At 49.6% G+C, this 24,296-nt stretch overlaps 1 protein-coding gene across 1 annotated transcript in view; it reads right to left on the reverse strand.

The window, feature by feature from the left end:
- Positions 1 to 9,266, reverse strand: part of LOC144784768 (anterior gradient protein 2-A-like) — a 28,810-nt gene extending 19,544 nt beyond the window's left edge. The window contains exons 1-3 of the mRNA XM_078663777.1: positions 9,129 to 9,266; positions 8,106 to 8,229; positions 212 to 275 (exon numbers count right to left, since the gene is read on the reverse strand). Coding sequence (XP_078519903.1) covers positions 212 to 275; positions 8,106 to 8,217 — 176 coding nt within the window. The 5' untranslated portion in view covers positions 8,218 to 8,229; positions 9,129 to 9,266. The remainder of the gene's footprint in view (positions 1 to 211; positions 276 to 8,105; positions 8,230 to 9,128) is intronic.
- Between the last annotated feature and the right edge of the window lie 15,030 nt (positions 9,267 to 24,296).

Raw genomic sequence — 24,296 nt, forward strand, 5'->3', positions numbered from 1 at the left:
TAGAAGCACTTGACGCTGCTGTGTTTCACTTTTTGACATCTGACATGGCAACAACATGTACATTTCTGAAGATAAAGCACATTAACGATGTAGAACCACAGAGAGTTCTTTTTTAAGTTTAACCGCGAAATGATCTCGTGATCGCCAAAGGATATGCACATGTCCACTAGATGGCGCCATTTGAGTGTACTGTTTGTGTTTAGGTTCTTACCTGTTCTTGGCTTTGAACAGGCCTTCCTCGTACGTCTGAACCCATTCGAGGCTGTCGCCCCACCCTGTGGAGAAATTGAGACAGGTGTAAAGGTATGTACCGGAAGTTACTCATTTCAGTTTTATACAACGCAAACGTAGTTCGGCTGGAAGTCTGCGCGCCTTTGATAGATGGCAAAAGAAAAAAAATACGAACACGCAGCTAGAGACTGTACGACTGTTCAGCAGAAAGGCACAATAGAAAGTAACTTGTGAGAATCATTCATGCAAGGAGATACTACCGAGAGCAGCCGTCTGGATGGAGAAGGAATGTGCTCAGCAGAGAGTGATGTACCTTACACAATATAAAGTTATTTCAGTGCAGGGGCATCAGGGCACCTTGGCAGGGATCTGTAGTGTTGCATACAATATTGAAACAGCAGATTCGAAACAATACATGATGTCAGTAGAGAGGTGGGAAGGAGTAGAGAGTTGGGAGATGGGGTGCCAGTGGATAGGAGGGAATGAGTAGAAACCTGGGGATCGGGTGTCAGTGGATAGGTGGGAAGGAGTAGAGAGCTGGGGATGGGGTGTCAGTGGAGAGATGGGAATAAATAAAGAGCTACGGATGGGGTGTCAGAGGAGAGGTGGGAAGGAGTAGAGAGCTGGGGATAGTGCATCAGTGGAGAGGTGGGATGGAATAGAGAGCTGGGGATGGGGTGTCAGTGGAGAGATGGGAATAAATAAAGAGCTACGGATGGGGTGTCAGAGGAGAGGTGGGAAGGAGTAGAGAGCTGGGAATGGGGTGTCAGTGGAGAGGTGGGAAGGAGTAGAGAGCTGGGGATGGGGTGTCAGTGGAGAGGTGGGAAGGAGTAGAGAGCTGGGGATGGGGTGTCAGTGGAGAGGTGGGAAGGAGTAGAGAGCTGGGGATGGGGTGTCAGTGGAGAGATGGGAATAAATAAAGAGCTACGGATGGGGTGTCAGAGGAGAGGTGGGAAGGAGTAGAGAGCTGGGAATGGGGTGTCGGGAGAGGTGGGAAGGGGTAGAGAGCTGGGGATGGGATGTCAGTGGAGAGGTGGGAAGGAATAAAGAGCTAAGGATGGGTGTCAGTGCAGATTTGAAGCTGGGGATGAGGTGTCATTGGAGAGGTGGGAAGGAGTAGAGAGCTGGCGTTGGGTGTCAGTAGAGAGGTGGGAAGGAGTAGAGAGCTGGGGATGGGGTGTCAGTGGAGAGATGGGAATAAATAAAGAGCTACGGATGGGGTGTCAGAGGAGAGGTTGGAAGGAGTAGAGAGCTGGGGATGGGGTGTCAGAGGAGAGGTGGGAAGGAGTAGAGAGCTGGGGATGGGGTGTCATTGGAGAGGTGGGAAGGAGCAGAGAGCTGGGAATGGGGTGTCAGTGGATAGGTGGGAAGGAGTAGAGAGCTGTGGATAGGGTGTCATTGGAGAGGTGGGAAGGAGCAGAGAGCTGGGAATGGGGTGTCGAGAGAGGTGGGAAGGGGTAGAGAGCTGGGGATGGGATGTCAGTGGAGAGATGGGAAGAAATAAAGAGCTAAGGATGGGTTTCAGTGGAGAGTTGAAGCTGGGGATGAGGTGTCAGAGGAGAGGTGGGAATGAGTAGAGAGCTGGGGATAGTGCATCAGTGGAGAGTTGGGTAGGAGTAGAGAGCTGGGGGATGGGGTGTCAGTGGAGAGATGGGAATAAATAAAGAGCTACGGATGGGGTGTCAGTAGAGAGGTGGGAAGGAGTAGAGAGCTGGGGATGGGGTGTCAGTGGATAGGTGGGAAGGAGTAGAGAGCTGGGGATGGGGTGTCATTGGAGAGGTGGGAAGGAGCAGAGAGCTGGGAATGGGGTGTCAGTATATAGATGGGAAGGAGCAGAGAGATGGGAATGGGGTGTCGGGAGAGTTGGGAAGGAGTAGAGAGCTGGGGATGGGGTGTCAGTGGAGAGGTGGGAAGGAGTAGAGAGCTGGGGATGGGGTGTCATTGGAGAGGTGGGAAGGAGCAGAGAGCTGGGAATGGGGTGTCGGGAGAGGTGGGAAGGGGTAGAGAGCTGGGGATGGGATGTCAGTGGAGAGATGGGAAGAAATAAAGAGCTAAGGATGGGTTTCAGTGGAGAGTTGAAGCTGGGGATGAGGTGTCAGAGGAGAGGTGGGAATGAGTAGAGAGCTGGGGATAGTGCATCAGTGGAGAGTTGGGTAGGAGTAGAGAGCTGGGGGATGGGGTGTCAGTGGAGAGGTGGGAAGGAGTAGAGAACTGGGGATGGGGTGTCAGTGGACAGATGGGAATAAATAAAGAGCTACGGATGGGGTGTCAGTAGAGAGGTGGGAAGGAGTAGAGAGCTGGGGATGGGGTGTCAGTGGAGAGATGGGAATAAATAAAGAGCTACGGATGGGGTGTCAGAGGAGAGGTGGGAAGGAGTAGAGAGCTGGGGATGGGGTGTCCGTGGAGAGGTGGGAAGGAGTAGAGAGCTGGGGATGGGGTGTCAGTGGAGAGATGGGAATAAATAAAGAGCTACGGATGGGGTGTCAGAGGAGAGGTGGGAAGGAGTAGAGAGCTGGGGATGGGGTGTCAGTAGAGAGGTGGGAAGGAGTAGAGAGCTGGGGATGGGGTGTCAGAGGAGAGGTGGGAAGGAGTAGAGAGCTGGGGATGGGGTGTCAGTAGAGAGGTGGGAAGGAGTAGAGAGCTGGGGATGGGGTGTCCGTGGAGAGGTGGGAAGGAGTAGAGAGCTGGGGATGGGGTGTCAGTGGAGAGATGGGAATAAATAAAGAGCTACGGATGGGGTGTCAGAGGAGAGGTGGGAAGGAGTAGAGAGCTGGGGATGGGGTGTCAGTAGAGAGGTGGGAAGGAGTAGAGAGCTGGGGATGGGGTGTCAGTGGAGAGGTGGGAAGGAGTAGAGAGCTGGGGATGGGGTGTCAGTGGAGAGGTGGGAAGGAATAAAGAGCTAAGGATGGGTGTCAGTGCAGATTTGAAGCTGGGGATGAGGTGTCATTGGAGAGGTGGGAAGGAGTAGAGAGCTGGCGTTGGGTGTCAGTAGAGAGGTGGGAAGGAGTAGAGAGCTGGGGATGGGGTGTCAGTGGAGAGATGGGAATAAATAAAGAGCTAAGGATGGGGTGTCAGAGGAGAGGTTGGAAGGAGTAGAGAGCTGGGGATGGGGTGTCAGTGGAGAGGTGGGAAGGAGTAGAGAGCTGGGGATGGGGTGTCAGTGGATAGGTGGGAAGGAGTAGAGAGCTGGGGATGGGGTGTCAGTGGATAGGTGGGAAGGAGTAGAGAGCTGGGGATAGGGTGTCATTGGAGAGGTGGGAAGGAGCAGAGAGCTGGGAATGGGGTGTCGGGAGAGGTGGAAAGGGGTAGAGAGCTGGGGATGGGATGTCAGTGGAGAGATGGGAAGAAATAAAGAGCTAAGGATGGGTTTCAGTGGAGAGTTGAAGCTGGGGAGGAGGTGTCAGAGGAGAGGTGGGAAGGAGTAGAGAGCTGGGGATAGTGCATCAGTGGAGAGTTGGGAAGGAGAAGAGAGCTGGGGGATGGGGTGTCAGTGGAGAGGTGGGAAGGAGTAGAGAGCTGGGGATGGGGTGTCAGTGGAGAGATGGGAATAAATAAAGAGCTACGGATGGGGTGTCAGAGGAGAGGTGGGAAGGAGTAGAGAGCTGGGGATGGGGTGTCAGTGGAGAGGTGGGAAGGAGTAGAGAGCTGGGGATGGGGTGTCAGTAGAGAGGTGGGAAGGAATAAAGAGCTAAGGATGGGTGTCAGTGGGGAGTTGAAGCTGGGGATGAGGTGTCAGAGGAGAGGTGGGAAGGAGTAGAGAGATGGGGATGGGGTGTCATTTGAGAGGTGGGAAGGAGTAGAGAGCTGGGGTTGGGTGTCAGAAGAGAGGTGTGAAGGGGTAGAGAGCTGGGGATGGGGTATCAGTGGAGAGGTGGGTAGGAATAAAGAGCTAAAGATGGGTGTCAGTGGAGAGTTGAAGCTGGGGATGAGGCATCAGAGGATAGGTGAGAAGGAGTAGAGAAGTGGGGATGGAGCATCAGTGGAGAGTTGGGAAGGAGTAGAGAGCTGGAGGATGGGGTGTCAGTGGAGAGGTGGGATGGAATAGAGAGCTGGGGATGGGGTGTCAGTGGAGAGGTGGGAAGAAATAAAGAGCTAAGGATGGGGTGTCAGAGGAGAGGTGGGAAGGAGTAGAGAGCTGGGGATGGGTGTCGTGTCAGTAGAGAGGTGGGAGGGAATAGAGAGATTGGGATGGTGTATCAGGTAGGTCTTCAAGTGAGATGAAAAAACTGGGGGTCTCTCAAAGGGGCGTGGCCAATGCAATTAATGGCGTGGCTTAAAACACTTAAGCTAAAAATCTGTGCTTAGCATAGTTTGCCCCTGGACTTGTATTTTGTAATTTCTGTCATTGCATCCAGATAGTATGATACAACAAGTAACATCATACCTACAAGAAGTCAGGACCATTGGGTTTGTCAATGGCTGTTTGTTGCATAAGATAAATATGCAGCAACTATGGCTTGTATATAATATTGAAATAGCTACCACGACGATGTTGCTGCTCCTGAGTTTCAAAAAGAGAAGGGAAATCCAGAGAGAGAATGTCTCTTTTTAAAGGATTTCCCTTCTCCTACAATGCTCACCTGGCATGACGTCATGCCGTTACCTCCACTATTGAGAAGTGAGCAGTGTGTGCACCGTATACCGATGTGCATGCTGTCACTGCAGTCCGGAAAAAAAGGACCGGTCAGTGGATAGGAGGGAATGAGTAGAAACCTGGGGATGGGGTGTCAGTGGAGAGGTGGGAAGAAGTAGAGAGCTGGGGATAGGGTGTGATTTGAGAGGTGGGAAGGAGTAGAGAGCTGGGGATGGGGTGTCAGTATATAGGTGGGAAGGAGTAGAGAGCTGGGGATGGGGTGTCAGTATATAGGTGGGAAGGAGTAGAGAGCTGGGGATAGGGTGTCATTGGAGAGGTGGGAAGGAGCAGAGAGCTGGGAATGGGGTGTCAGTGGAGAGGTGGGAAGGAGTAGAGAGCTAGGGATGGGGTGTCGGGAGAGTTGGGAAGGAGTAGAGAGCTGGGGATGGGTGTCATTTGAGAGGTGGGAAGGAGTAGAGAGCTGGGGATGGGGTGTCAGTGGAGAGGTGGGGAGGAGTAGACAGCTGGGGTTAGGTGTCAGTGGATAGGTGGGAAGGAGTAGAGAGCTGGGGATAGGGTTTCATTGGAGAGGTGGGAAGGAGCAGAGAGCTGGGGATGGGGTGTCAGAGGAGAGGTGGGAAGGAGCAGAGAGCTGGGGATGGGGTGTCAGAGGAGAGGTGGGGAGGAGTAGACAGCTGGGGTTAGGTGTCAGTGGAGAGCTGGGAAGGAGTAGAGAGCTACGGATGAGGTGTCGGGAGAGGTGGGAAGGAGAAGAGAGCTGGGGATGGGTGTCAGTGGAGAGGTGGGAAGGATTAGAGAGCTGTGGATGGGTGTCAGTAGAGAGGTGGGAAGGAGTAGAGAGCGGGGGATGGGGTGTCTGAGGAGATGGGAATGAGTAGAGAGCTGGGAAGGAGTAGAGAGAGTTGGGGGATGGTTATCAGGGGAGAAGTGGAAATGAGTACAGAGATGAGAATGGTGTGTCAGTGGAGAGGTGGGAAGGATTTGAGAGCTGGGGGTGGGTGTCGGGGGAGAGGTGGGAAGGGGTAGAGTGCTGGTTATGGGAGAGACAAGAGTGGGTGGGTGCCTTAGGAGATGTGAAATGGGAAAGAGCTGGAAAATGGTGAGACAAGATGGGCAGGGTGTTAGAGGAGAGGTGGGAAGGAGTAAAGAGCTGGGGATGGGAGAGACAAGATGGGTTTGGTGTCTGGGGGAAAACAACCTTTACAACGCAACGTTTACAAGTGAGTAGTGTGGCTCACTGGTTAGAGGCGGCAGACCCGAGAGCAGAGGACGGCCCGGAACCAGGGTTCGATTCCCGGCGCGGCAGGTTTCTGGACCAGGGTCAGCGGACTCGATAATTCTCTCGCCTCGGTGCCCACTCTGATCAGCGTTCACACTCGGCAACTCTGGGCATTAGCTTGCCTCATCTTCACTAACGGCCCCACCAGACCGCCGGGGATGCCTGGTCTCACCCTGGAGATACCCATTAAGGGACCATCTCTCAGGGAAGCCAGGAAGGGTTTCGCAGCGGTCGAAGCGCCTTGGGACCCTACGGGTAAGTAGTGCGCTATATAAATGCCTATACATACATACATACATATACATCGCACTACCATTACAACGCACTCATTATATCGCAACATCCCTTACATCGCATGACATTACAACGCAACCATTACATCTCATGACACTACAACGCATAGCATTACAACGCATGTCTTTACAACACAGTCATTACAACGCATACCATTACAATGCATACCATTACAACGCATAGTATCCTTACACTATCCAACACTTACCCCACTGTTGCACCCCCTGGAGTTAGAGTAGTAGTTTTTATCCTTACACTATCCAACACTTACCCTACTGTTGCACCCCCCTGGAGTTAGAATAGTAATTTTTACCCCTATACTATCCAATACTTACCATAAATGCAAGGTAATGGTATGCTTTGTAAAGGTATTATGCGATGTAATGAAATGCGTTGTAAAGGTAGTTTCTTAAAATGCCATGTAGTGTCATGCAATGTAATGGAATGCGTTTTAAAGGATGTTGCGATGTGAAAAATGTGTTGTAAAGGCATCTGTTGTAAAAGTATGCATTGTAACGTCATACAACCGTCAGGAGAGAGATGCGAATGGGTAGAGAACTGGAATTGGGACATACAAGAGGGAACGTGATCCAAAGAATGATGTGCGGAAGAAACGGATGACAAGATGAAGGTAGACGATGAAACAAGAGAGCCCAGAGAGAGGGAAGAATGAAAGGGGAGTCCCAAGAAGAGGTGAAATCGGTGGTGCATTGTCAAGGATGCGAAGACTCTGATGGGAACCATGTGCTGTTAAGGAGGATCTCAGTCTGCTTTTAAAAGAGAAGAACAAAAGTTCTTGTCTCATAACTTTGGGAATGTTGTCTCGGATCCAGAGTGAAGATCCTGAGAAGGACAGAAGCGAGGTGAGGAAGGGGTGTGGGTGGTGGGGGGGTTCTAGGTGGAGAATACTGAAACTAAAGATGCTTTCTGCCACACCATCATGGCTTAAGCTTTTTCAGATAATTGGGTGTTTTTATATTAGGTGCAGGGCTCGCACGTCCAGACTCGAGTAGTGATTTACAAAAGAGACTGAGGCAAGACTGTATCACACCTGTCACTCTCCTGGGTTATATATACTACAGGCACAAGCATGCCATACTGTCCAGGTTTTAGTTTTGGATTCTTGCGCTTGTAGTCTTGGTTGTCTCCTTACACATCCTGTACTACACGTCCCACAATGCAAAGCAAACCCTTAGATGAGCTGCTCAGGCATGGACCAGTATAACGCGAGTGTTCTGCAGAGTATTTCAGGCGCAGGTGAGCAGACATCTTGTAAAGGGAGCAGGACAGGGGGCTTGAAGATGAGTTCAAATGTTCAAGTCCCTAATTAGGCACTATCATAGAGCGCATTTTACATGTTGTTTAATATTCCTCACAGAAAATGTCAACACAGAAAGTAATTAAGTTGAAAAAGGCAAAACAGGGTCCCACTTTAACTTCAAAGCAACACGTCATTCTTTCCTTGTACAAAATAATGTTGCGGTGTATGCCCTCTTGACTCGATTGAGGATTACAATCTCTGAAGTGCACTTGTTACTTAAATGTAAACGGGGATGCAGCATTTATACCTTTGACATGTGTCATCTTGTCACCCTCTAGCACACAACACCTTGAAACATTGGGGATAGAGAACAAAGAAGAAACGAACGAGGTAAAGCTAAAACTAAAATTACAGAAAAAGAAGAAAAAACAAAACAAATGCCCTACCCCTGGAAAGAGTCTGGACCTTCTTCGCTTCCGGTTTCTTGGGGCTCTCCTTGGCTAGGCTGTATGAAGACAGCACCAGGAGCAGGAGAGCTGACAGGTAACCTTTCACCATGTTGAGCGATGTCTGGGGGAAAACAAAGAAAAAAACAAGTCCATACCTTAATCTTCAAATCGTGATCGCAAAGCAAGAATGAGGAAATCATGCTATCTACCCACCTTATAAGTTCATAAAACATACAGTGCCCTGTAAAATACGGAAATGCCTTTCACAATTCACCAAACAATTCACTGCTGCTGGAGCGGGGAGTTTTAAACCTCAAACAATAACTCAAACAAATTAAGGTTGGGCAGAAGCAGTGTTGTGTGTTAAGGAGTGGCCGCCAGAAAATGGGTGTTAAAGACAGTAGTGGATGAAGCAGTCACATACACGCTCAACTATGACCCTTTTGCCGTACAGGTGTTTCCATAAGGGTTCAACCCAGCACAGTGACATCTCACCCCCAGCTGACACTTTGGTTTCCTGCAGTTATTGATTCACCTTCTCACTGAAAAAAATGTCAGACTCAATTTCTCAGCATAAAAAAAATGATTCAAAATAACTCAATTCTGAACACAGAAGAAGGCACCACACAGAAACCTAATCTGCTGTTGGAAGCCGACTCACGCACCCCGAGCCTCTCCCTGAAAACAAACATAGGAGCTATCACAATGTGCAGAGAACCTTAGACTCGCGCTGCACAAGCTCTTTGTAGTCAAATGACATTATTCGACGATGGAAAAATCTCTTGACGAATAGGGCGCATTATAACTATAAGCTTTACCGGAGCGGTGATATTTTGCGATAATTGGATGTAATCGGCAGATCTTTCGAAGCTCCTCGGACCTGGTTAGGCGGGAGCTGCTCGCGCCGGTCCCAGGCTCCTGGCTGAGCCCTCTGTTTGTTTCAGATTCCTTCGCATGTAACCCGAACCCAAAGCTCACCTGACTGCAGGTGCGTTCCCAGCAGAGCGATGACAGCCTTACCTGGCCTCCCACCTGCACTTGTCTTCCGTGCTGGGAAAGTGCTCCGGCTTTGGATGGGAACTTCTGAGACTGGAGAGACGCTATTTATACAGCTCGGCCGCCTGTCCCCTCCCACCGGCCCTGGAGGCCAGGGCTGATGCTACACAGCCAAACTTTCTACAATTAAAAGAGTAACAAGGACGTCAGCAGTCCAGGGGAGCCCTCACTGCACCCCCAGAGAACCGTGCATCAAAAGTGCCACCTGCTGATCCGCAGAATTGTGCATTTCTCCCATTTATGGGAATTTTTCTCTGAACTTGGCTTGTGTCCAAGTACAGGTAAGCTATATTGCTAAAATCTGATTTGCCCGCAGGCTGATTCGTCCTTTTACGATTGGACGGATCTGTGCTTTGGGTAGGTTTCCATTGTGTGTGTGGGAACGTCAAACTGTCACCAGCGTCAGCTCCCAGCTCTGAATCATCACTATAAATACACAGGTAGATTCACCCTTACCTGAACGGCTGCCAACTGAGAAATGGAGTCGAACCTCTGGGTGTGATCAAAACGGCCTAATAGTTTTGATAATTATATTAAATTAGGTATGAACATGTCAAAAACATCATTATTATTTTTGGTTCTACCTTTGTCTGACTTTCATCTACTGGAAGGTGCTAGCCGCTCTGCTCTCCAGGGGTTAGGCTACCATGAAACACAGGACCTGTTGCTTCACAGGTTTTGGGCTCTTCTGTTTCTTCAGACAGACCACCAGGATGTCTGATTGACTAGGTTACTGCTCCTGAAACTCTACCTCAGTTGCCTCAGAAGTTTGCTCTTGGCTAACCTAAGGCTTGAATATGTATATGGTAAGTTTGGTAAGAGGTGTTCAGTACTGTCAGTGTTCTCAACACAGTAACTGGATCACGGGAACGCCTTTGTAGTCTTCACAATATACCTTTTTTGGTAAATGACCTAATTATTATTACCTCGCAACTCAATGTTTTTGACTGAAATAAACACAAGTGGAAATGTATGGAGGCAAAGTGAGGAGTAGATCTATTTCTTGAAGATGCTCAGACAAGATGTGAACATCCACACTTGTAATTTGTGCAAATGCACACATTATGCAAATGGACAACTTTACAACAGACAGATTCTCAATCTGCTCGCATGGAAATGTTGTACAGATCCAATAAACCAGGTTTGACTAGGATCAAAGATCTACACAACATGCAATTTCTCTTTCAGGTAACTGGAGATGAAGGATTCCCCTGTCGCAATGTACACAGTATCTGTGCATCTCTTCTTGGTGTGAGGGGAGTCCTTGAATTCCAGAATGCTCTAATTTTGCACCCGAGAAGGTTATTTACATCTTGATTTAGACTAAGCTGGGGGCATGGTTAGTACTTGAAACTCAGGTGCTATATTTCGGATTCTTTCATATTGTAAAGATAGGCCTACTACCACCGTTTACGCCCTCAAAGTCTTGATAAACAACTGGGTATACAAGCAGGTTCGTCCAGCCGTAAAGAGTGTATAGCTTTCCTGAGGGTATGTTAGAACACAGCTGGGTCTCTGACAGTGTCACTGCCCTCTGCACTCTTCATTGAAGTTCAATGATGCTGAACAAGAGCCAGCATTTTTATTCAGTTCAGGGGCTATTTAATCGTCTTCACCCACCGTTTAGGTAAACATCGTAGACATTGTCCATTGCATTTGAGATCATTGTTTGACCTGTTATTTCAGGGCACCACTAACCAGGTTCAAGCTACTGCATCCTTTCTTTAACATTCTGCCAAGACAATGGCTATCTAAAGGTCTGTTTCACTCAATAAAGTTATGATATAACTGATCCACCGCTTTATCCCCCTGGCTGGCTGGTTGTATTGTGATCCCTCATCAGCTCCACTTGTCTTGGAAAGGTGGAATAACCTCATCTCTGGGACTCCTGAGATCCAAAGTTGCCCTCTATGGTTCCTGCATGAACTTGGAAATGGTACCCAATAGGGAGTACAGTTATGCTTTTCTTTGGTCTTTCACTCCCATGCCAGTCTGGTCTCACATTCCAAAGTTCTTTAGAAATTCAGCTGTTCTCACACTCTGGTACCAACCCAGATAATCAATATTAGAGACCTTGTGGGCAGTATAGCTGTAGGAAAATGCATGCGAGGAAGGGGCATTGTACTTCAAACTGCTTAAAAGGCAGAGGATTTCAAAATGCGTTTATACTCTCATCGTGCCAAAGGGTTAGCCCTTCTCCCAGCAACAAACTAAGGTAAATCCAGCAATCAGAAAAAGTGAAATCGCATAGTTGCCAGGACAGAGTGAAACTTTCCCTCTTGCAGGTTACTAATATAGACGAGTTGTGTATAGGTTTAAATGCCTAGTTAACAGCATCATGACCCTGGAACACCCTGACTTACTAACTATTTAGACCAAGGATCGATTTAGCAGGCTCAATTTCAGATGTTCTTCGGTGTTCTGGTTGGAAGACACAGCAACAGACAACCCTCAGCTACTTTGCCACAAATACCTGTGTTTTTAATATTGTGTTTCAATTTGTTGAATCCCAAAGGTATCGCCAAAATTTGTAAAATGAAGACAGTACACATCTGAGCTGCTGGAAGTGTCTTTAAAAAGGAACTGGAATCAAGTTTTCGCAGGGCCTGCTAAGTGCATCTAAATATCAGCTGTCTCCAGTTGCAGCTTAGAGGTGAAAACAGGTCACTGGCTCCTGTTCTGGAGAGGAGGGAGGCATTCATTTAGTTCTGAGTGGATCGGAGGGCCTTACTCTGGTATCTGCAGTACTGATACTGCCTTCAAACACCACATGATGCACAAGGGAGTACTTGACATGGTTTCTGGGTTGGATGTCATCTCTGCATGAAATATGGAACCAACACTTCAAACTTGTATGCTGACCAGCCTAATAGCACATCTTTTGCTCTAATTTAGGTGCATAAATGTGTTGCCAAAAGTAATTCCTCTTTTCTCAGAATCACTTATGTTTTGAAACCAGTCAGATGGAGCTAGCAGAATTATTCAGCTGCAATGTAGGTTACGATGATGTTGTAATCCCTTACCTGGCCATACACGGCACGCACACACACAGTGTGACGGTGACCGTCCTGTGTTCCACAGACACGGTTGCTCCTCCTCGCTGCTCCCCGACCTGATTCCAGCCTGGTATCGTTACTCTACTCAGCTGATTCTAATCATTGCCATCTGTGTCTGAACGCGCATTACGGGACCGCTGCAATTGTTGACTTCGATATTATTTAATTATTTCAGCGATATAGCTGCTGCGCTCTGCGATCTAATTGCTGTCGCCTAATAGCGCTGACCACCTCGCCTGCTTGGTTGCTGCTTGTACCACTGTGCCGTCCCTGTGTTGCCCTGACTGCCCTTTCGCTCAGTTTGTCCTGCACTTGGATTATTTGCTGTGGCTGCCTGCTCCGCGCTGCCGGCCATTTTAGTGTTAAGGCTGTTGTTGTTTGTGTCGCCACGCCCGAGGCTCCACCCCGCTCCCGCCTTCCCAGCTGACCCTCCCTCCCACTTAGACCATTTGCCCCACGCTGCATAGATCGCGCTGTGACCGTCCTGTGTTCCACAGACACGGTTGCTCCTCCTCGCTGCTCCCCGACCTGATTCCAGCCTGGTATCGTTACTCTACTCAGCTGATTCTAATCATTGCCATCTGTGTCTGAACGCGCATTACGGGACCGCTGCAATTGTTGACTTCGATATTATTTAATTATTTCAGCGATATAGCTGCTGCGCTCTGCGATCTAATTGCTGTCGCCTAATAGCGCTGACCACCTCGCCTGCTTGGTTGCTGCTTGTACCACTGTGCCGTCCCTGTGTTGCCCTGACTGCCCTTTCGCTCAGTTTGTCCTGCACTTGGATTATTTGCTGTGGCTGCCTGCTCCGCGCTGCCGGCCATTTTAGTGTTAAGGCTGTTGTTGTTTGTGTCGCCACGCCCGAGGCTCCACCCCGCTCCCGCCTTCCCAGCTGACCCTCCCTCCCACTTAGACCATTTGCCCCACGCTGCATAGATCGCGCTGTGACCGTCCTGTGTTCCACAGACACGGTTGCTCCTCCTCGCTGCTCCCCGACCTGATTCCAGCCTGGTATCGTTACTCTACTCAGCTGATTCTAATCATTGCCATCTGTGTCTGAACGCGCATTACGGGACCGCTGCAATTGTTGACTTCGATATTATTTAATTATTTCAGCGATATAGCTGCTGCGCTCTGCGATCTAATTGCTGTCGCCTAATAGCGCTGACCACCTCGCCTGCTTGGTTGCTGCTTGTACCACTGTGCCGTCCCTGTGTTGCCCTGACTGCCCTTTCGCTCAGTTTGTCCTGCACTTGGATTATTTGCTGTGGCTGCCTGCTCCGCGCTGCCGGCCATTTTAGTGTTAAGGCTGTTGTTGTTTGTGTCGCCACGCCCGAGGCTCCACCCCGCTCCCGCCTTCCCAGCTGACCCTCCCTCCCACTTAGACCATTTGCCCCACGCTGCATAGATCGCGCTGTGACCGTCCTGTGTTCCACAGACACGGTTGCTCCTCCTCGCTGCTCCCCGACCTGATTCCAGCCTGGTATCGTTACTCTACTCAGCTGATTCTAATCATTGCCATCTGTGTCTGAACGCGCATTACGGGACCGCTGCAATTGTTGACTTCGATATTATTTAATTATTTCAGCGATATAGCTGCTGCGCTCTGCGATCTAATTGCTGTCGCCTAATAGCGCTGACCACCTCGCCTGCTTGGTTGCTGCTTGTACCACTGTGCCGTCCCTGTGTTGCCCTGACTGCCCTTTCGCTCAGTTTGTCCTGCACTTGGATTATTTGCTGTGGCTGCCTGCTCCGCGCTGCCGGCCATTTTAGTGTTAAGGCTGTTGTTGTTTGTGTCGCCACGCCCGAGGCTCCACCCCGCTCCCGCCTTCCCAGCTGACCCTCCCTCCCACTTAGACCATTTGCCCCACGCTGCATAGATCGCGCTGTGACCGTCCTGTGTTCCACAGACACGGTTGCTCCTCCTCGCTGCTCCCCGACCTGATTCCAGCCTGGTATCGTTACTCTACTCAGCTGATTCTAATCATTGCCATCTGTGTCTGAACGCGCATTACGGGACCGCTGCAATTGTTGACTTCGATATTATTTAATTATTTCAGCGATATAGCTGCTGCGCTCTGCGATCTAATTGCTGTCGCCTAATAGCGCTGACCACCTCGCCTGCTTGGTTGCTGCTTGTACCACTGTGCCGTCCCTGTGTTGCCCTGACTGCCCTTTCGCTCAGTTTGTCCTGCACTTGGATTATTTGCTGTGGCTGCCTGCTCCGCGCTGCCGGCCATTTTAGTGTTAAGGCTGTTGTTGTTTGTGTCGCCACGCCCGAGGCTCCACCCCGCTCCCGCCTTCCCAGCTGACCCTCCCTCGCCCCTCCCCCTTCCCACCATCCATATATGACAGTTACTCCCACGCGCAGCGTTTACGCGCAGCGTCCGCGCCCAACCCGCGCCGAAGGTGCGCCAAAGGTAAGCCCGTCTACGCCCGTCCGCGCCTGGACCGCGCCCAGCGCCAGACCCCCTGCCCCGCGCGCTGTCCAGCCCTCTCGCATTACCTACGATGCCGCCACCCTCCTAGCCCTTAACCCCGGTCGCGCCCCCACCTGCGTCCAAGCCGCTCCTGGTCGCACCCATGGACCGTTCTCCTGCTACTCCTGCAAATTTAGCGGCACCGATAACATCTCCGCTACGACCACACCACAGATTCCCGACCCCAACCACCTACAATGCATCCTTCTCAACACCCGCTCGGTCCACAGGCACGCCATCGACCTTTGGAACCTACTAGACGCCATCTCTCCAGACGTCGCCTTCCTAACGGAAACATGGATGAACGCTTCCTCCGCCCCTGACATCGCCATCTCTATCCCTGATGACTATAAGATCACACGCAAGGACCGCACCGACCATACAGGAGGAGGAATCGCTATCGTCCATAAGAAATCCATCCGCATCTCAACCAGCTCTGACGCCAACCTCGCTAACTCCGAACACCTTCACTTCCAGATCCACACCGACCCCAAGACAACTCTTAGAGGCACCCTCCTCTACAGGCCACCAGGACCCCGCGCAAAATTCAGTGAAGACATCACGGACTTCATCACCCCACACGCGCTCCCCTCCAAAGACTACATCCTTCTGGGAGACCTCAACTTCCACCTTGAAAACATCAACGACCGCAACACCGCCACCCTCTTAGACAACCTCTCCAACCTCGGACTTAAACAACTGGTCACTGCCCCCACCCACATCGCAGGTCACACTCTCGACCCCATCTTCACCTCCAGCAACCATGTCTCCTTCAGCCACACTACGGATCTCCTCTGGACTGACCACAGCTGTGTTCACTTCACCTACAACAAGCCGAAACCCATCATCCACCTCCAACCAACTCTACAAAGAAACTGGAACAAAAACACCACGGATCTGATCTCCACATCGCTCCTTCGAACCTCCCCAGCCCTCTCTTCTAACGCCAACGAAGCCGCCTCCAACCTCACCCTTTGGTTATCCAACACCGCCGACACCCTAGCACCACTGAAAAAACGTCAACACAAACTTGGCAACAAGAAGGCCTCATGGTTCAACGATGATCTCAAGAAGTCCAAGAAACTATGCCGCTCCCTTGAAAAGGCCTGGAAAAAAGACCCATCCACCAGCAACAAGGACGCCTTCAAAAGCGCCACCCGTACTCACCACCAACTGATCAGAAAAGCCAAGAAAACAGCATTCAAGGATCGACTTGACAACAACGCCCACAACAGCAAGGAACTTTTCAACATCGTCAAGGAATTTTCCAACCCCTCGGCCAATTCCAACGACATCACCCCCTCTCAAACCCTCTGCGACTCCCTAGCCTCTTTTTTCCACAACAAGATTGCTGACATCCACAACAGCTTTGAAAACCAACCCGGAAGCCAACCCACCCTACCATCTGCTGACCATCTTCCCCCCGTAAACACCCTTAACGCCTGGAACCCAATCTCCACTGAGGACACCATCCGCCTGATGAATTCCATCCACTCTGGATCCCCCACAGACCCATGCCCTCACCACATCTTCAACAAAGCAGACTCCGTCATAGCTCCGCACCTCCGAGACGTCATCAACTGCTCCTTCAACTCCGCTACCTTCCCGGAAGACTGGAAACACGCTGAACTCACCGCCCTTCTGAAAAAACCAACAGCAGACCCCACCGAACTCAAAAACTACCGCCCCATCTCGCTTCTCCCATTCCCGGCCAAAGTCATCGAGAAAGCTGTCAACAACCAGCTCGCCGCCTTCCTCGAAGCCAACAAATCACTCGACCCCTCACAATCTGGCTTCCGAGCCAAACACAGCACCGAGACCGCCCTCATCGCAGCTACAGACGACATTCGAACTCTACTGGACAATGGAGACACAGTCGCCCTCATCCTCCTCGACCTCTCTGCAGCCTTCGACACAGTCTGCCACAGCACCCTTTTACAACGCCTCAGAAACATCGGAATCCAAGGAAAAGCACTGGAATGGATCACCTCGTTCCTCACCGGAAGAACCCAGAAGGTCCGCCTCCCACCATTCAAGTCCGAGGCCTCTGAAATCATCTGCGGCGTACCTCAAGGATCCTCTCTCAGTCCCACCCTCTTCAACGTATATATGAGCCCCCTCGCGGCCATCGCACGCCATCACAACCTCAACATCATCTCTTACGCGGATGACACTCAACTGATCCTTTCTCTCACCAAGGACCCCAGCACCGCCAAAACTAACCTACACGAAGGAATGAAAGAAGTCGCCGATTGGATGAAACAAAGCCGTCTGAAACTGAACTCAGACAAAACAGAAGTCCTCATCTTAGGTACATCCCCATCTGCATGGGACGACTCCTGGTGGCCGGAAGCCCTCGGAAAAGCACCCATCCCGACAGACCACGCACGGAACCTTGGCGTCATCCTGGATTCTTCACTCTCAATGAACAGACAAGTCAGCGCCGTATCCTCTTCCTGCTTTAACATTCTTCGCATGCTCAGAAAAACATTTCGCTGGATCCCCTCCGAAACAAGGAAAACAGTCACCCACGCTCTAATCACGAGCCGACTGGACTACGGAAACACCCTCTACGCAGGTACCACCGCTAAACTCCAGAAGAAACTACAACGAATCCAAAACGCCTCAGCCAGGCTCATATTAGACATCCCACGCAACGAACACATCTCTGGTCACCTTAAAGACCTCCACTGGCTGCCCGTCAATAAGAGGATCACTTTCCGACTGCTTACCCACGCACACAAATCACTCTACGACATCGGACCAGATTGCCTCAACTCCCGACTGTCCTTCTACACCCCCTCCCGCCAACTTCGCTCTTCCAGCCAAGCCTTCGCCACTGTACCTCGCATCAACAAGACCACCATGGGAGGCAGATCCTTTTCATACCTGGCTGCCAAAACATGGAACTCACTCCCCGCTTACCTTCGCCTCACCCAGAATCACCTAGCGTTCCGAAAGCAGCTTAAAACGTGGATATTTGACAAATAATCCTCCTCCCCTTCCTAAGCGCCTTGAAACCCTCTGGGTATGTAGTGCGCTATACAAATTTTATGACTTGACTTGACTTGACACACACATCTGGATATCATCTGGGTAGTGACAGGAACACATTTGTAGGGCTCGTAGCCCCCACATAAATGAGTAAATAACAACATTTGCACCATCTCTTTCTTGTTCACTCTCATGCTAGAAGGGAGTGCCATAAATATAAAAGTTAAGTGGCCCACAGGGAACGTATGCAGGCCCAAGTTTCAGTTCACTTAATGTGAAGATTAGCTGGCAAGTGATTCCTGAATTTATAGACGTTTTACTGAGTTTCCCAATGAGGCAATTGGACTGTTGAGCATTGCTAGATGCCGCGTCGAGTATGCGTCGTGCAGCAGCAGCTCTGAGCAAGGTGCGTGGCTGCATTGCGGAGTCCTGCACCGTCTCCGGGGAAGCCCTGGTTGAGGGATTTGCATTATAAAGTTCTTTGTCAATGATGCGCAGCATACCAACCAATCCGAAGAAGCTGTGGGACGGCATTGCAGTGTCCGGCGCCGTCATCGATGATGCTGTCGATTATGGGCTTGTGGTGCCAAGGCCTGCATCAAGGATGCATCATGCAGCAGCAGTTCTGAGGAGACTGCGGGCTGCGATGCGAGGTCTGGTGTAGGGGATGCATTGCGCTGCAATGCTTCCTAAGTGGTGACACGAGGAGATGCATCATGCTGTGTCGGTTCTGCCTACAGGACCACAGCTGGTCTGGCCACTTCCAAGGATCCAGGACTAGGATGGCACCACTTTGGGGGTGAGATTTACAGAAGACAGAGTCCAGGTCCTGGGTTCAAGGTGGCTGGAGCCTTTTCTGTCCCTCAGGCGCTGATCAGCAGGCCACCTTGGAGTCACCTTGGTAGTCCTGGGATCAAGATGCAGATCCAGTTCTTTACTCAGGCATCAGGGTCTCAGTGCAAGAGGGAAACAGAGTAGAAGTCCTTCTTGCAGAGCAGCAAAGCAGTCCTTTTGAGTCCTCCACATTTCCAGAGGTGTACTGAAGAGAAGGGTCTGAGGGTCCATTATTTATTCCTGGTGTCTACTTTGAAGCAGGAGTAGGTTGTGAAGATTTGCACCCCAAGAGGTGTTTGGAATTTCCTGCCCCCTGTCCTGGCCTCAGCTTGTCTGTGGTCACAAAAGACTAGTTGCAAACCCTTTGGGAGTGTGCTCAGGCAGAGCCTTTATGATGTGAAAGTGTTGTGGGGTTGTAAGGCACAGCTCCTCTTCCTTATCAAGTCAGAGATGGCCATCCTGCTAATACTTATTCTCCTTTGTCTAACTGTCTGGCAACAATAAACAAAGACCACTGCAAGCTGCACATAGTCATGTGACCCAGGCTAAAGGCTGCAGGCACCAAATGGCAGGGGCAAGAAAATGCAGATGCAGCATAAAAACTGATCATGCTTTGTAGTGAGGGCTGGGTCTTGTTACTCACAGTGCTATGCTAGCAAAGGGTTATAGAAGTTTACACGCCATTCTACTTTTTTGCTGCTTTTGCACACAACTCTGCATATAACTGTTGTTGTAAGTTTGGCTGTGTGAAATGCTTCACACGAGAATGGCTTGTTTTCAGCATCCCTAGACTTACATTGTGACTCTAGTCTGCACACTGAGTGCTAAAGCCTCCAGGGTTATTATAACAAGGAAGCTGTTGTTCAGGCTGATCGGCTCACGTTTTAGCCATAACATACATGCAGCTGCAGCCAACGTGATTCTGGCGCCTTTAATAATGCACTGTAAGCATGATTTCAGACACTTGGAAGAAGCCCGTTTTTCCAGAGAGACAGAGAGCTTTTGCAGACCCTGATGTGATTCACACCTGCTGATCTTTCAGGCACGGGGTCCCCCAACCAAGCCTAAGAGACAGTCTATATTTATAAAACATAGTTCCTAGGTAGGGAGGGTGATATACTAGGCGCTATAAGACCTTTTTTCACCACCATTGTAATATGATTTCTCCTTTTGTGTTTTATGGAATTTTAACAATGCTGATCATATTATTTCTAATCAAATGTCTGCTCATGTTGGCAAAGATACTGCATCTTAAAGCACGTCGTTAAAATAAATATTTTAACCTTTCCCATGTCTCTTTTTTTACTCCTGTTGTGGACTGGTATGAGAGTATAATGAAAGAGTATTCTTATTTCCCACTATTCCTGAGTATAACCTAAGTCGCATGTTCTGGGTTGTCTAATCATTGGTTCCTTTGTTATAGGACGAAGAGCTAATGTGACGCTGATGCTAGCTGGTTAGGGTTTCTAGGCACTGAGGAGAGTTTTTTGGTACACCACAATTCACTGATGTCCTGGGTCTCTGTGCACAGTTCTGTGTAGGAGCAGAATCCCTGCGACATGGCGCACCTAACGTTGTGGTCTTAATTTGAGACTCTCGAGTAGTGCCTATATCAGTCCACGACCCCCTCACTATTGTTTCCGGTTGACAGTGGTGACGGATAAACCTGTCTATAGTTAAATAGATCTTTTCAAGCTTGATAATTTAAAACGGTTTCTTTTGAATTACTACTTTGTATTGTGTTTTTCTCTTCGGTGTCATTATGGCTGACATTGATATCCCGCGGCATAGTCAGCTAGTGGTTCGCAATCATTTGCAGGCTTTTAACGTCCCTTTTGAGGACATGGCAGTTGTTTTTTTGGTGAGTGCTGACGCGGCTTACCCGTTTGAGCTACTCTGCTCATGGGTTACGTTTCCCGCGGTGAATGCAGATAGTAATACCTTTCATGTTTACAATCACACTGCCGTGCATATGGAGTGCACTCCTTATAGGACACAGGAGATTATGATTTCTGCCTGGCAGCACCGAGTTTGGTTTAATGGCGCCATCCCCCACTCCTTAACGGCGGTGAGATTAGGTCCTTTGTCCATTCCAGGCGCTTCTTGGCCTGTTTTGGCTGGATTTACTCCACACCCCCGAGCCAATACAGCTCCCGTCGCTGAAGTGAGGACCCTTTATGCCTCTGCTGTAGGGGTTATAAGGGCCTTGGTTCATTACATATCACGCAACATGCAGGGTGGGGCCCCTGGTGTTGCGGCGCATCCAGTTGGACTGAACGGGTTAAAGCTTAGTCCCGTTATGGTTAATGCGGTTATGGGCAAGCGTCCCCAGGATAAGGATGAAATGCCTTTTTGGCTTGCCGAGAAATTTGACCAACTGGAGGCAGTATTTCCTAATACAACTCCTGTGGAGAAACACAGGATTCTTACCATTAGTTTGCAGAAAGACGTAGTGCCGGAAGTAACTGACTGTACCACATGGGGTATGATTTTTGCGGCAGTCTATATGAGGTGCTTTGGCACACCGTCAATGGCTGTCCTACCCTCCATCATTAAACGTGTTCAAGATGAGCACGGGCCAGAGGCGATTGTTAAATTGGGGATGAGACTCATTGGAGTGTTTGACGTAGTTTCCGATCTCGTCCTTGCTAATGTTAAGAGATATGCGGTAAGCTTACAGGTGTCTAATGCTTTGCGCGATGTCCCCGATGCAGAGAAACCCCGCCAGTAGCCGAAAATAATTACCTCGGCATATAAGACCATTGGCCGTAATAGTTTAGGTGTTAAGCCTTTTGCCAAGGCAACGCAAAAGCAAACTCAGGCAGCGAAGTCTGACAAGGATGCTCGCTCCTCTGTTCCAAAACAGAATTGGAATAAGAATAAGAAACAGGGGAAAAGCATCAGAAACAGAGGTCCCGTTCCACTTCGCCAATATCTTTGTCTACTGGGCGCACCTATTAATTGCGCAACCGCGCTACGATTAAGTCACCTGATTGTTTTCAGGTTCCTAATCAATGTTCTCCTCACTCTTTGCAGGATTCATCGGTCTCACCCATCGCTGGAGGAGACGGCGGCAGAGGAAGAGGGGCGAAGCAAGAGCTACCCCGCAAGACGGATGGTAAAGGCAAGCAGGACGACTCTCCACGTCAGAGGCCCCAGTTTCAGAAAAAGAAAGTTGCTGCTTTAACAGCGAGATATGCCATAGATAGTGAGAACACAGCTTCAGAACTTGACATGGGCGCTGATGCTGTTGGACAGCGCGGCGTAGATTACCATAGTGTGAGAGGCGCTGCGTCCACTACTGAAGGTGACAGCGACTGACACATTCTTTGTAGTTGAGACTGCTGACACTAGAGTGGCTCCCCCTGAAAGACTTATAGAAATTATCCTTTTAATTGAAGGTGACATACAACGTACCGTAAAAGGGGTATTTTGGGAGAATCTAACTACTACCTATGACATTTTGTTGGCGGAGGTCGACTGGCCCCCACCTTTTGTTTTGGCAGCTCCGCAAAGGGAGGAGGTAATCCTCCCTAGTTTCGCGCACACAGTGCCAAAGGAGCAGGCTTTGCATTTTGAAGAAGATTGGGCTAAGGTGCTTGCACTGGCTTTGTACCGTACTCACTGTGGGCAGGAAAAATTATCCCCAAGACATTCCCTTGCGGTCTATGCCACAGGCCCAACCCCAAAACCCCATGCGACATGAGGCGAAAGCTCCCGTAGCAGAAATCCTTGAGTAATTGGAATATCAAGGTGTGATTGAAACATGTGTGTCTCCGATGAATAACCCTCTTTTTACTGTGACTAAGTCTGATGGCTCGTATCGTTTGGTATTGGATTACCGCCATCTGAACTCTCATTGTCGTATGTTCAGGGTACAGAATACTCACAGTTCCGCTCTTGCGGATAGTCTTGTGCGAAAAAGCTTCAAAACCACACTTGACATATCCAATGGCTTCTTTGCCCACAATCTGTCCTCTATTAGGAGTCAATGGACAGCTTTTACCAGTGGTGGCAAACAACCCCAATTCCGACATTTGGCTATGGGCTATAAAAACAGCCCAGGTGTCTTCGCCGCCCGTATAGTCTCTCTTTTGAAGGGTCTCGACCCAGATGCTTGTTCTTATGTGGATGACATTTATCTCACAGACAACTAATTATGACCGCATCTGTGTCGTGTTGACCGCTTAATTTGCCGTTTTGGGACTTTGGTTATAAATTCAACTTTGCAAAATCACACATTACAGAGTACACAGTGTTGTTCCTGGGCTACGAGCTCAACAATGAAGGTCGAGGTTTTGCACCTCACTTCCTGGAGAAATGTGCACAGATGCGCGCTCCTACAACACTGAAGAAACTACAATCTTTAATGGGCTTTTTAACTTTCGGGCGTACTTACATTCCCGATTATGCCCAGTGTATCAAGCCTCTCTATGCTTTGGTACAACCTACTTTCTCCAAATCTTGCTGACTGCCTGCATATTCAGCCATCTTGCAATCTTTGCAGGCTGATCTCCTAGAATCTAAATTCTGGTTGACTCGTGATAACCACACAAACCTGGTGATAAGAATCGTACCGGGGGCGGTGGGTTTAACGTACCTAGCTTTTAATGAGGGATACACAGTCCCTATCGCTTACAAGTTACACTTGTACACTTCGGCTGAGTTGCGGTTTTCCACTGTGGAAAAAGTTTTGACAGCAGTGCAGATGGTGATTCTTAAGGACCGTGCACTGTTTCAGGGAAAGCGCATTTTGGTTGGTACTCCGTATCCTGCCTTGGAAGCAGTGACTAAAGGCAGTGTATCAAATTCAAAGGCTTTGCACCCACGGTGGATACAATGGGCCACGTCCCTGACATCTCCGGATGTCATGTTCATTTTTGATTCCTCTTTGCAGACTCAGGAGTTTTTGTAGTATGAATTCGTTCATTCTGCTCCTCTGACCATGCGACCACTGGAGGATTTCCATTGTATCATATACACTGACGCTTCTGCGCAACCGGCTACGGATTCAAGACATGCCTATTCCTCTGCCTGCGCAATAGTGGTTGGTACTATAGTGGATCGTGAATTCGAGTCCGATGTCGTGCATACACAGACATTAGGGGACTGTACCACCCAACTGGCAGAGCTTCGTGCCCTGATGCTTGCATTGGAGTATGTGGAACCTAGTGTGACTACTCTTGTCGTAAGTGACTCTTAATACTGTGTTCAATCATACAATGACAATGTATTCTTTTAGACTCAAAATGACTATAGGGACTCCAAAGGTCGCACAATAAAACCTAAAATTATCTGGGTTTGAGTGGCTGAACTTAAAGGAAGGCTTCTACTCGTGTTTGTAATTCATACTCTTGATCACCAGCGTGTCGGAGTTCACACTGTTGGCAATAGTCTTGCTGATGAAGCGGACAAGACAGCAGTTGCGACATACTCAATAGCAGCGGTTACAAATTCCAAAAGTAAGATTGATGATGACATCTTGGCAGCTATTGCCGCAACAGAGAAGGGGGGTATTTACCCAAAAGGTTTCCCTTCTAAATACTCTTATCATTTAAGTCCTGATAAAGTTCCTTATGTGAGAATTAACGACGTTGGTCACAGGTTGATTCCCAACGCGGACGGCAGGCAGACTTTGATTACAGCGGCTCACGAGGGCAGGACCTCAGCGCATGCCGGCTTGTCAGCTACTGTATCTCTCCTACAAAAGCGTTACAGGTGGTGCGGATTGGACAAACAGACGCGTAACAGGACCGTGGGTGTCC

This window comes from Lissotriton helveticus, chromosome 10 (genome assembly GCF_964261635.1).
Source record: "Lissotriton helveticus chromosome 10, aLisHel1.1, whole genome shotgun sequence".
NCBI classification, from domain to species: domain Eukaryota; kingdom Metazoa; phylum Chordata; class Amphibia; order Caudata; family Salamandridae; genus Lissotriton; species Lissotriton helveticus.